Source organism: Desmodus rotundus, chromosome 13 (assembly GCF_022682495.2).
Source record: "Desmodus rotundus isolate HL8 chromosome 13, HLdesRot8A.1, whole genome shotgun sequence".
Taxonomy (NCBI): domain Eukaryota; kingdom Metazoa; phylum Chordata; class Mammalia; order Chiroptera; family Phyllostomidae; genus Desmodus; species Desmodus rotundus.
This window is the reverse complement of record NC_071399.1, coordinates 53,845,976-53,860,428: the sequence shown is the minus strand read 5'-3', so window position 1 is coordinate 53,860,428 and position 14,453 is coordinate 53,845,976. Positions and strand designations below refer to the sequence as shown.

General features: G+C 36.5%; 1 protein-coding gene across 11 annotated transcripts in view; it reads right to left on the bottom strand.

Annotated features, from left to right (window-relative positions):
• Positions 1–14,453, bottom strand: part of ELF1 (E74 like ETS transcription factor 1) — a 134,347-nt gene that overhangs the window by 23,796 nt on the left and 96,098 nt on the right. For all 11 annotated transcript variants that reach the window (XM_045202031.3, XM_045202082.3, XM_024569261.4 and 8 more), the window contains one exon: positions 1,579–1,759. In XM_045202031.3, the coding sequence (XP_045057966.2) occupies positions 1,579–1,759 (181 nt within the window). The remainder of the gene's footprint in view (positions 1–1,578; positions 1,760–14,453) is intronic.

Genomic DNA, 14,453 nt, shown 5'->3' with positions numbered 1-14,453 from the left:
AGCCTAAGAGAATGAAGCACTGAAAGGAAGAAGCAATTCCTTCTCTTAAAGATCTAAGATGTTTCCTAAGCTTTCCTTTCCTAAGCTTAACTTTTTCTTTGACGACTAGTATCTTTCCTGATGACTAAAACTGGGAAGACTCTTGTTTGCAACCTACAGAGAGTATAGCTTTCTCCTAAGTCATCGAGAATTCAGAATAGCCTTCAAAAGCTAGCTACCCAACAGATAAATGCACAATGGTGGTCATTCTGTTAGACAAAACCTATACATCACAGTCAGCAATGAATAGAAACCTCTAACTTGATTACTTTAATTCCTTTATCCATAAGGGAGAAACAAATTTAGACTTATCAAAAAACTTTCACTGGGTTTCTGCAAACAAAAAGTATGAATACATCTATATATAAGAACATGCTTTATAAAAATTAATGAATCAAGGGTTCTTCACCAATGTTATCAATGGGGGCTCAGTCACTTGGTCTTTGACCTTAGGCAAATCATTTAATTTTACCTCTCTAATTTCAGTTTTCTTTTTCTGTTGTGAGAATTAATCGAGACAACATATTTTTAATAAATTATGTTAATATGATACACTGAGAAGGAGACAATGCCATTTTGATGATATTCTTGCATTCCCATCATGAGAAAAACGTCACACAAAATTGATAGACATTCTATAATATCTAACCAGTACTCCTCTAAACTGTCAAGGTTATGAGAGACAAGATACGAAAAAGAAACAGGCACAGACTGGAAGAGACTACGAAGAAATAAAAACTAAATGCAATGTAAGATTCCAGATATGATCCTGGAACAGGAAAAGGACATTAGTATGAAATGGGTGAAAACTACACATAAGGTCTAGGTTTAGCTAATAATACTGTGACTAATGTTAATTTTCTGTTGTTTTAAATTTAAGACTACTTAAATAATCTTTGCTTCCAAACAACTGATTTTCTCAAATACTTCGAACATCTCTGTATGTACAGGTGTAACAGTATGAGTGTGTGCACCGACTTCTAAAACTGTTGAAAACAGCACTTCCACTATACCTCATACTTATATTACAGAGTAAACTCTTCAAGTTTGAAATATCCTCCTACTTCTGACTGACCAGAAGAATCTTCTTTAAACCTCAGTACCTTATCCTACATTTGTGTCACTGCCTCCTGTTTTGCTTTAAGCAATGGCAGTAAAAACCAACCAAACAAACAAAACTTTCCTGTCTTTTCCCCTACCAACAAATTCTCATTGCCATGAGGAATGTAGAGCTAGGCATATAAAAAATGCTCAGAGACTTGATGAATTGAGTTGGTTTGGTTCCTCTTGCAAGCTTCCTTATTTTGTCACATTCTTCCCAATATAATTAAGAAAGAAGAAGGGGAGGTCAGAAAGAACTATGAAACATAGGCAGATGAGAAAGAAAAGGAAATTTCCTTCTCCCTACAGGGCTCTAACCTCTGCAGGTAATTGAGTTATTTAACATCAAGTTTGGAACTTTGTATGCCCCCAAAATTACAGGGCTAGGACATTGCCTAAAACGAGGCTGAAGTAAAGTGCTGCTGGAGGCACACACACCTGTAAGGGTTATGTTTTCATCATCATCATCTATGATCTCTTCTTCAGCAACATCCAGGGAGCTCTCAGTAATCATGTCACTGGGTTCTTCCACACAGGCTAGACCTGCATAACTATTGAGAATATCAGCACCAGGGACATGTTCCACTATTACAGCAGGAAAAATAGCTGGATCACCAAGCTGGGAGAGGTGAGGGGAAAAAAGAATTGACAACATTAATTTTTGTTAGATATAGCCAAAAATTATTTTATACTGAACATCAATATAATTTTTATACCACCAGCTACTTGTACCTTGACAATGCTTCTAGGTTGAAGTTAATATATATCTATGAAGATAACACACTTTCATTATTAATCTTGAGTCTTAACAACCAAGTTTTAACTGGAAAATTCTACAAAAGTATACTTTTAAACCACATTGTTTACTAATATCTTTAATGCATGAGAAATTGCATACAAATGTACAATTAAATACAATCTCAACAAAAGTTTCTTTGACAGAAAAATATCTGTGAGTTTTAATAAACTCACAGCACTGTCAATTGGCACACAAGCTACACTTAACAACAACTTTTGGCTCGAATGGGAAAATTAACTTTCATTTTCTTTCTAATAATAAGATCTCAGAATTTTAGAACTGAAAGGACCCTTAAAGTATAATCTAATCCAGCCACCTCATTTGACAGATCAGGAAACTGACCCAGAAAGGGTTTTGAACAACCTGCTGAAAAATCAGTTAACTGTTCATGAAAAGAATTCAATGTTAAGAGTGAAAAGCATATAAAAAGTTTTTTGAATGTATCAATATAATGTATACATGGATCATAATACTAAGTAATAATCAGGGCTGTCTATAAAAGAATTACTTTTCAAATATAGTAAAAATGCTTTGATATTTATCAACTCCTTTTATATTGCTCCACCTATCGTTTGTAATGGTAGTATTCATTTGGTACACTTTTATTTAACATTTCTCTGTAAATCATCATCCCTCAAATGACTGATATGAAATAAACAGCCTATTGATGCAAAAAAAGGAAAAATCAGTTAGTGACAAATCTCATTAACTTACTGTCTCCTTTTAAAAACATTTCATACTTAAAAAGATTGTAATAGTACAAATAATTCCCCTATAAACTTTATCTATATTCCTGTAATTTTAACATATAATCATGTCTATCATTGTCTTTCTATATTATTATTTCTACACCTACATTTTTTTCTGATTTGTTTGAAAGAGGTAGGCATATTGGTTCTTTAACCCTAAATACTTCAGTGTGTTTCCTGAAAACATGAATATTATCTTATATAAAGGTAGCACAATGATCAAAACCAGAAAAGTAATAGTGATATAGTACTATCATTTAATCCAGGGTCCGCAACCCCTGCTGTGGCCTGTTAGGAACCAGGCTGCACAGCAAGAGGTGAGCAGCGAGAGAGCCAGCAAGTGAGCAAACCTTCATCTGCATTTACAGCTGCTCCCCATCACTCACAGTACTGCCTGAGCTCTGCCTCCTGTCAGATCAGCAGCAGCATTAGATTCTCAAAGGAGCACAAACCCTACTATGAATTGCGCACGCAAAGAATCTAGGCTGCACGCTCCTTGTGAGAATATAATGCCTGATGATCTGAGGTGGAACTGAGGCAGTGATGCTAGTGCTGGGGAGTGGCTGCAAATACAGATTATCATTAACAGAGAGGATTGACTGCACTGAGACCATAATAAATCAACTGTTTGCATATCGAAACCCTATCAGTGAGTGGCAAGTGACAATCCAGTGCTACATCTGGTGGCAGGCTTAGAGTTGCAAGTGAGTTGATGTACTTCAATTGTACAGCTGCATCTGGTGGCAGGCTTTGACAGAATCTGACACTTATTTTAGTCTGCATGTTGCCTGCTTGTTATTTTATTTACCACTTCCATCCAAGCCTCTTTCCCCATACTGCCCACTTGTCTCAGTCACAGTTTTGGTAAGCCCAAGTGCTAACCCTAGCATGTGATGAGTTGTATAACTATTTCATTATATATTACAATGTAACAATAGAAATAAAGTTCACAATAAATATAATGCTCTTGAACCATCCTGAAACCAACTGCCCCCGCAACCCCACTCCACCTAGGTCCCTGGAAAAACTGTCTTCCGGTCCCTGGTGCCAAAAAGGTTGGGGACCACTGATTCAATCTATATATCTTATGCAAATTTCTGCAATTGTCTCATTAATGTCCTTTTTTAAAAAATGAAAAAAGAATTTGGTTCAGGATCCAATCTAGGATCATAGGCTTCATCATGTTTCTTTAATGACTACTCTTTTAATCTGGTACAATTTCTTAGCCCTTAACCTAGAGTGGCTTTTCAGTTTTTCTTTGTCTTTCATGCTCTTGAGACTTTTGAAGAAAATGGGTAATTTGTTTTGTAAAATGTCTCCCAATTTTTGGTCTGTATGATAATAACTCATGATTAGATTCAGTTTGCATTTCTGGCAAGAATACCAAAGAAGTAATGTTGTATCCTTTGAAACACATCATATCAGGAGGTGTAAAACAACTATTTGTCCCATTACTAGTGATACTAACTTTGATCACTTAGGGTGATATCTACCAGGTATCCATTATAAAGTTACTATTTTCCCCCTTTCTTTTTTAAGGACTTTTTATTGATTATGCTATTAGAGTTGTCCCAACTTTTTTCTTCCCTTTATCCCCCTCCTCCCTTTAACCTCCCCTCACCCCCCCCCCCCACCGCATCCCCTCCTCCTTAGTTCATGTCCATGGGTTGTACATATAAGTTCTCTGGCTTCTCCATTACCTATAGTATTCTTAACCTCCCCCTCTCTATTTTGTGCCTTCCTGTTATGCTTCTTATTCCCTGTACCTTTTACCCCCATTCTCCCCCTTCCCCTCCCCACTGATAACCCTCCATGTGCTCTCCATTTCTGTGATTCTGTTCCTGTTCTAGTTGTTTGCTTAGTTTTTGTTTTGTTTGTTTTGTTTTTAGGTGCAGTTTGTTGATAGTTGTGAGTTTGGTGTCATTTTACTGTTCATAGTTTTTGATCTTCTATTTCTTAGATATGTCCCTTTAACATTTCATATAATAAGGGCTTGGTGATGATGAACTCCTTTAACTTGACCTTATCTGGGAAGCACTTTATCTGCCCTTCCATTCTAAATGATAGCTTTGCTGGATACAGTAACCTTGGATGTAGGTCCTTGCCTGTCATGACTTGAAATACTTCTTTCCAGCCCCTTCTTGCCTGCAAGGTTTCTTTTGAGAAATCAGCTGGTAGTATTATGGGAACTCCTTTGTAGGTTTCCTCTTGCTGCTTTTAAGATTCTCTCCTTACCTTTAATCTTGGGTAATGTAATTATGATGTGCCTTGGTGTGTGCTTCCTTGGGTCCAACTTCTTTGGGACTCTTTGGGCTTCCTGGACTTCCTGGAAGTCTATTTTCTTCACCAGATTGAGGAAGTTTTCCTTCATTATTTGTTCAAATGAGTCTTCAACTTCTTGCTCTTGTTTTTCTCCTGGCATCCCTATGATATGGATGTTGGAGCATTTGAAGTTGTCCCAGAGGTTCCTAATCCTCTCCTCATTTTTTTGATTCTTGTTGCTTCATTCTGTTCTAGTTGGATGTTTATTTCTTCCTTTTGTTCCAAATTGTTGATTTGAGTTCCAGTTTCCTTCCCTTCACTTTAGGTTCCCTGTATATTTTCCTTTATTTCACTTTGTGTAGCCTTCATTTCCTCCTTCATTTTGTGACCGAGCTCAATCAATTCTGTGAACATCCTGATTACCAGTGTTTTGAACTCTGCATCAGATTCCCCTTTGTATCTAAGTATCTTATGGGAAGATAGCTTGAGACTATGTAACTATCCTGTTTCTTAAAACATATCCTCATAACCTATTATCTCCTTAAATGTAAGAAAAATTTACTGCCCATACATAATTATTTCAGGTACTTTGTTATTTTCCTTGAGTAAGTCTGCTGCATTAACAAAGCTATTTACAGTTTCATTATAACTAAGCAGACTCAACTTTTAAAAATTAATATGTTTGTAGCACTGCACACTGAAGTTAACTATTACTTCTATCATAATAATTTCACTAAATAATTAAATACATGATTATTAGAGGTGCTTAACAGCTACTATTGGTGCTTTCTTGACTGCTATGCTCTAAAATTTAAAATTAATAACCTTTAAACATTTTGTATTATTTTATTTTAAAATGTTTCTTCCTATTTCAGAAAAGAGGAAGTTATTCAGAAGTAAACTGGCTCTCAAAAATCCTAAGTTTTAAACAGAAAGTAGAAGTCTCAAATATTACACTGTAAAACACAGACACACATATACACAGGAAAGCATATAAAGTGGCCAAAGCATAGGTGAATCTGCCCTTCCCTTTCTTTTTTTGAAAGATGAATACTACATTCTAACCTACCATGAACAGCATGCAGTTGTTAACACATTTCTCCTCTTCTTTCCAAAAAGTTCAAGTTGAGCTCCTAGTATTCCAGCAAGGCTGAACCTGAAACTCAGTGGATTTTTACATGATTTCATTTTTTTACCTCAAAACCCTACGTACTACGTAAGAATAAGGCTCACCATCTCCATCCACTAGCAGATGAGAAATTAGGTTAAGAAATTTACCCAGGGTCACCCACTAAATTAGAGGCACATCAATGCAATTCACAGGAGCAGTCCTCACCCACATGAAACCAAAGTATTCCCTCTTATCCAAATCTGTTTGGTCCCTGAAATTTGAGTAGTAAGTGCTAAGAATGTGGTCATTACAAGGGACATCTCCAAAATTTTATCTCAATCTATGTAGTTTCAAATAACTAGATATACTTACTACTTTCTTCCTTGTTCTACTCTACTAATCTGTAAGTGAACTGGAGGAACTGATTATTCTCCAGAATTTGTAGGTCTCAGAAACACCTCGTCAGATACCACAATAATCAATGCTAGCTACTTGTACTCCAGTATTTGTGTCCCTCCCAAGAGGCAGCCACTGTTACCAGTTTTTAATTCCTTAACAGAGAAATCTATGTATAATCAACCATTTTCTAATTTGCTTTAACACTCATTTTTTCATTTCAGTTCAAAGATTTTTAAGCTATTTCAATAAAAATGTCAAGCACAAAAGTAGAGAGAAAAATTAGTTTCCTTTGAAACTAAAGCGTAATTAAGAATAAAAAGAGTCACATGATTCTGAGATTTAGACACATGTGGTAAAAAACAAAGACTGTGAGCCAGGAGACCTGGGGCCTTCTCTAATCTTACTGTCATGATATATTTTCCTCACTTTATTTTTTGTGTGTGGGTGTGTGATAAAAGTATTTTTTAATTAATTTATTTATTTTTATTCAGTTACAATTGTCTGCATTTTCTCCCCTTCCCTCCACCCCACCCCAGCCAGTCCCACCTCCCACCCACACTTCTACCCTCCCCCCTATTTTCCTCACTTTAAACGTAAGAAGAGCATCAGCTGATCCTGGGAGGGCACTTCCAGGTTTTCTTTTGTTAATATGTATTTTAAAGACATGGATCTTAAGTTTATAACATTACAATAGAAGAGATTCATTCTCTGGACTAAATGGAGTGGGGGAGGGAGTAGCATGCATGCTGGACACTTACCTGCTGTCTCTGCTACTGCTATTAGCTAATAGCTAATATTTATTAGCACTTAATATATATGCCAGGGATTCTGCTCATTGAGTAAATGGATCACCACCTTACTTAATCATCCTAAAATCCTACAAGGAAGATACATTGGGTTATGTATTTTTTACATGGGAAATAATTTGCCCCAAGTCATATAGTTAGTAAGTGGTAGAACATTAATTTAAATCAACTCCAGGTCCATGTTCTTTACCTGTATAATATTAGAGTCAGCATTAAACATGGTTGGTTTTGTTGGCATATTTACTTGGCTCTGTTTAGAAAAACAGAAGAGGGAAGAAGTTGTGTTGAGGTATGACTTTCAATATTATTTTTTGCAGGATTCTCCAATCTGAATCTATTATAAACTGTCTTGTGGGCATAGCCAGTTCCTCTTGGGCCCCAGGGACTTCCTAAGATCACTCACAATTTAGCCATACTATCTTCTCCTTCTAAGACACTTGCTCCTCTTATGAAAAGCATTGGTCATCCTTTTCTAGTCCACTGAAATAAAAGATATATATTCAAAATTGTTCACTTCTAATTTCTCAAGGATGCTACTAATTCATATACAAGAAACAGACCAACTCTTGAATCTTAGGTAACACATCTGAATTTGTATATACAAAATAGAGCTGACTCTTGAACATTGGTTTGAACTGCACGAGTCCACTTATATGTGGTTTTTTTCAATAAATGCACAGTTGTCCATCCATTTCCCCAGGTTTCACATCCATGGATTCAAGAACTGCAGATTGAGAGTAGCCAAATACAATATTTTCAATCTGTGGCTGGGAATCTGCCTATGTGACGGGCCAATTTTAGTTATACACATTTTTTTTTGACCTAACCCCTTAACCCCCCATGGAGGTAGGCACCCCTAACCCCCAGGTTGTTCAAGGGTCACCTGTACATCTAGGAAACTCCTCTCAGATGACTGGAAAGAATTCTCCCCTCTATTACCATAAATGGAAGGAAAATACACACTCCAGAAACTCCAGGTGTTGATCTTGGCTCATAATAAATTCCTGCCTTTTAAACTGATTGACTAGCAACTGGCTAAAGTTTGAATCAGGAACCTAAGAACTCCATAACCACACATCCTAAAATTCCTTATAGAAAAATGGTTCTTAACCTCTTAAACAAAGGCATGGCAAAATTTCATATGTTGGATTTTCCTAGATTTAAATTTTAAAAATAAATGAAATATTGGGACTTGTATTAATTTGTTAGGGCAGCTATAACAAGGTACCACAAAATAGGTGCCTTAGGCAACAAAAATTTATTGTCTCACAATTTGGAAGCTATAAGTATGACATCAAAGTGTTGGCATGATTGGTTCCTTCTGAGGGCTATGAGGGAAGGATCTGTTCCAGTCTTCATTTTCACATGGTATTCTCCCTGTATGTGTCTGTGTCTAAACTTTCTCTTTTTGTATGGACACCAATCACACTGGATTAGGGGCCCACCCTACTCCAGTATAACCTCATCTTAACCAATCATACCCATAATGACCCCATTACCAAATAAGTTCACATGCTGAGATACTAGGTGTTAGGATTTCAACATATGAATCTGGAGGTGGGGAGAGGCAATTAACCCATAACAGGATTCATAATTTAACTTTCAACTGACAACTGGTTTTCTTCACCCTAAATAACTTCTGTAGTTTACAGAAATAAAGATATATATGTTCTTATTAGTACAGTTGGCACTCCATATCTGTGGGTTCCATATTTGTGGATTCAACCAACTGCAGATGGGACATACCATGGAAAAAATGTTCCGCTGTTGCTGATGTGTACTATGCTATAAGACCTGCAATGGCTGCATCTCTAATGAACATGTACAAACTTTTTCCCCCTAAACGCTACAGTGTAACAACCATTTATATAGAATTTACATTGCATTAGGTATTATAAGCAATCTAGCAATGATTAGCATTCGAGAGGATGTGCATAGGTTATATGCAGACATGGCATTTTGTATAAGAGACTTGAGCATCCTTGGATTTTTGGTATATGTGTTGGGGGGGACGGTGGGTGGGTTTCTGGAATCAATCCCCAGTGATACTGAAAGATGACTATATTTCTAGATTGAGATTAGACTTTACATCTTCAAGTTTCTGTGTTGACAATTATACCAAACCTTATCCACACACCTAGGTTTTTTCTGTGTCATTTCAACCAGACCCCTTTCCAAGATTTATTTAAAAGAACTTCAGGAAGGTCAGAGGTATTCACAAAATGGCTGCATTCCTAATACTTAACAATAAAATCTGTAACCTCCTTTTAAGACATGAAGGTGTTAACACATCATTGATTCCCTAAGAAAAATACTGCATTTCATTTGGCTAGCTACTTTAAAAAAAATATTTATCTAAACATCTCTAAAACTGAAACATCTCTCCTCATTGAAAAAAAATCATATTAAGTATTTTCTCTCTATTACCTTCTATTTCAATCAGGGAATCTCAGTACACTTCACCAGTGGTTATCAACCTTTACTATATACTGGGAAACATCCAAAAATATCAATAACTGACCCTACATGGGATCAAGTAAATCAGAGTATCTGGGGATGTTTGTTACTGGGCCTGTTATAAAAGCTCTTAGATAAATCCAGTATGCATGCAGGGTTCAGAACCACTGCCTTAAAGAATTAAAAGATTCAAAACTGCATTTTCTAAATTGAGTCAACCCCATTTATGCCAGTGTCTAAGATACTAGTACAATGTCCCTGAAACCCCCAAAGTTTTTATATTATGAGATTTCTGGCTGTCTGGCACTTGCAGATTATTTTTCCATTTGTTTTTGGAATAGGAACAAAATAAATTGCAAATGATGGGTGGGAACAGAAAAACTTTTTTGGGATTAAAATCTGTCAAAGATCAGAGTTTTCAAAGCCTCAATTTCTATAGCCAAATTAAACTGTAGTGATAAACTGACTTTCAACTGTTTTATAATTTTATTGAAGGTCTCAACAGTTCCAGAAAGAAAAAATACACATACCAGTTTTCCTTCCTGTTAATTTCAGGTAAATTTAGGACAAGAGTTGAAGGCTAAATTTTAACAATTTTTAAAGCAATAATAAAGATCAAACCAAGTTTTAGCAGGAAACAGAGACAGTTCCCCAAATTTCAACATTGTTCACTATATAGCTGACATGTGGTACAGTTGATGACATATGTGGCAATACCATCAAAAAGAGAAGGAAAGTGACCAATTTGTAAATAGTACAATATGTGACTACCCTGACTAGACTTGCTTGCTTCCTCAGCATACCACTTTTCAAGGCCTTAGGTGGATATTTAAGAAACTATAGATCATTACTCCAACTCTATTAAATAAGTTTATTCAATAGGTTTTTGGATATAAAAAGCAAAAGTACTTTGAAATAACATGTTTGCCAAGCTTCTCTAACAGAGATGAATCTGGTATGCAGTTGCAAAACATCCTGCCTGACAAGGTCCTTTATGAAATAGCTTAAAATGAAATAGCTATCAAATGTTTTCCTGAAAGAAAACTAGGTAAAGAACAGTCTAAAAATTTCCCCAATGTATATATTCCTTTTTTAAGAAAGGTGCAAAATGAGCATACTTTCCAGTGGTTTATATCATCTTTTTGCCTCAAGAAAAGGCAATACCAAAAGTGGCACGGGGGCCCTACTTGTCCCATAATTTTCAATAGCTGTCCCCAACCCAAGGCCACCAAATTAACATGCAAACTAAACAGTGCACTTGCTATAAAAACACATCTCTGAAATGAATTCCTGTGTCCTCTCTTCCAATCATAATGCTGTCCTGAAACCTCATCAGAAGATGACACTGTTTGAAATGACTTCCTTCACCTTTGATTTTAAAAACAAAAACCCAATCAATACCTTATTCTCTATCAGGACAATCTGACCACATTTACCATAGAGCAAATGCACTAGACATACACATAGTGAAAATAGAATATAACAGTAAGTGCTCAGACTCTAGGGTAAAAATGACCTTTAAAATAGGCTAGAATGCACCATGCATGCTCTGGGTGTTTGAAAGGAAAATTATTCAGCTTCTCTAGGCTTTAGTTTTCATGTCTATCTGAACAACACTATCTTGTACTGCTATTGTAAGAATTAAATGATGTAAATTTATCATTTTTGTATGGTATGGCATATTGTAAGTATTCAGTAAAAATTTAAATGATCAAAGTCCTTAATATTTGATTTAGATAGAAATAAACACTTAGAATTTGGCTTACCAGTTATATGTAGATATCATCACATTGTATATCTTAAATACAGATAATGTTATAAGTAAATTATATTTCAATAAACGTGGGGGTAGGAACTTGGCTTGCTACAATTTTGTATTAGCAGGCACAGTTTTTGTTCTTGTTGTATTTTTAATGACAATAGTTTTTACAGAAAAATAGCAAACAAAACCATCTACTCTCAGCAACAACCATTTAGTGTCAACTAAAACCAAAAGGTGGATATCTATGTATTTTCACTTTGTGCAAATTTATCAAATGATACATTTGTGATTTATGTATATTTTTGTATTTATGCTATACTTCAGTAAAAAGTTTAAAAAGCAGAAGTCCATCTGATGGGAGAAACAGAATTTCAAAATGTCTTCAATTCACTATTGTGTAGCTCCTTCTGCTCTGAGCATTGTTCTGGGGCAGAGGTGAAAGGAGAGCAGTTGAGTGGATGAGACTGAGACCAGATCAAATACTGTGATGGTACTCCTTCATTCACTCATATAAATCATAATAAAATTTTTAAAAATCTCTAGACACAGCACATCTAGTTAGATATACACACACAATATTAGGGTGGCCATTAAACAAAATGAACCAACATTAATATCCTTTGAACAAGTTCCTATATATTTTTTAATTATTTTTGAAAATTAATATATGAACATATTTATATTCCAAGATACACAATATTATTGGACCTTTTCCATATAGTTCCCCTCCCCAATAGTTACCACTGTAATGAATTTCCAAAGTACATTTTAAATGATTTCAAAATTTATATATTACATAAAACAAGCCAGGACTGCACAGTAGATCTCCAATGCTCAATGCAAAGTTTTTATGAGATAACACCTCACACCCATTGGAATGGCTATCATCAATAAATCAATAAACAACAAGTGTTGGTGAGGATGTGGAGAAAAAGGGAAGCCTAGTACATTGCTGGTGGGAATGCATACTGGTGCAGCCACTGTGGAAAGCAGTATGGATTTACCTCAAAAAATTAAAGATGAAACTGTCATATGAACCAGCAATTCCACTTCTGGGAATATATCCTAGAATCCTGAAATACCAATTCAAAAAAATATATGCACCCCTATGTTCACTGCAGTGTGATTTACAGTAGCCTAGCTATGAAAGCAGACCAAGTATCCTCAGTAGATGAGTGGATAAAAAAAGCTGTGGCAGCCCTGGCTGGTGTGGCTCAGTGGATTGAGTGCCACCCTGCGAACCAAAGGGTCACTGGTTCAATTCCCAGGCAGGGCACAAGCCTGGGTCAAGGATCAGGTTGACCCAGGTTGCGAGAGGCAACCACACATTGATGTTTCTCTCCCTCTTTTTCTCCCTCCTTTCCCTCTCCAAAAATAAATAAATAAAATCTTTTTTAAAAAGCTGTGCAATATTTACATAATGGAATACTACTTGGTTGTAACAAAGAAAGAAATCTTACCCTTTGCAACAGCATGAATGGACCTGGAGAGCATTATAGTAACTGAAATAAGCCAGTCAGGGAAAGACCAATACCATCTGACCTCATATGGGTTGTACATATAAGTTCTTTGGCTTCTCTGTTCCCTATACCATTCTTAATCTTTCCCCGTCTATTTTATGTGTACCAAGTATGCTTCTTATTCCTTGCACCTTCCCTCCCCCATCCTTACCCTACCTCTCCCCACTGAACCCCCCCATGTGATCGCTATATCTCTGGTTCTGTTACTGTTCTAGTTGTTTGCTTAGTTTTTGTTTTTGTTCTTTAGGTTCAGTTGTTGATAGTTGTGGGTCTGTTAACATTTTACTGTTCACAGTTTTTCATCTTCTTCTATTTCTTATATAAGTCCCTTTAACATTTCATATAATAAGGGCTTAGTGATGATGAACTCCTTTAACTTGACCTTATCTGAGAAGCACTTTATCTGCCCTTCCATTCTAAATGATAGCTTTGCTGGATACAGTAACCCTGGATATAGGTCCTTGCCTGTCATGACTTGAAATACTTCTTTCCAGCCCCTTCTTGCCTGCAAGGTTTCTTTTGAGAAATCAGCTGGTAGTATTATGGGAACTCCTTTGTAGGTTTCCTCTTGCTGCTTTTAAGATTCTCTCCTTACCTTTAATCTTGGGTAATGTAATTATGATGTGCCTTGGTGTGTGCTTCCTTGGGTCCAACTTCTTTGGGACTCTTTGGGCTTCCTGGACTTCCTGGAAGTCTATTTTCTTCACCAGATTGAGGAAGTTTTCCTTCATTATTTGTTCAAATAAGTCTTCAACTTCTTGCTCTTGTTTTTCTCCTGGCATCCCTATGATATGGATGTTGGAGTGTTTGAAGTTGTCCCAGAGGTTGCTAAGCATCTCCTCATTTTTCTGAATTCTTGTTTCTTCATTCTGTTCTAGTTGGATGTTTGTTTCTTCCTCTTGTTCCAAATTGTTGATTTGAGTCCCGGTTTCCTTCTCTTGACTGTTGGTTCCGTGTATATTTTGCTTTATTCACTTTGGGTAGTGTTCATTTCTTCCTTCCTTTGGTGACCGAGCTCAATCAGTTCTGGGAGCATCCTTATTACCAGTGTTTTGAACTCTGCATCAGATAGGTTGTGTATCTCCTTGTTGCGTAGCTCTTTTTCTAGAGTTTTGATGTATTATTTCATTTGGGCCATATTTCTTTGTCTCAGTGCACCTTTTATGTTGTAAGGCAGCAGGGCCTCAGGTATTTGCCAGGGCAGACAACCCTCTTTTCTGTGTTGTGGCGCTGTCTGTGCAAGAGGGGTCAGAGAGAAAACAATGCCGTTTGCTGGCTCTGCTGTAGCCCCACTTTCCAGAGAACTATGTTCTGTGAGACTGGGAGTTTCTCCCACTGGGGCAATCCCCGCAGTAGTTTACAGCTAGCTTTGAGTCTTTAGTTTCATTCAGCCAGCCCTGCCTTGCCCACATGGTCTGCCACCTTGCCCTGCGTCCTCTCCACTCAGC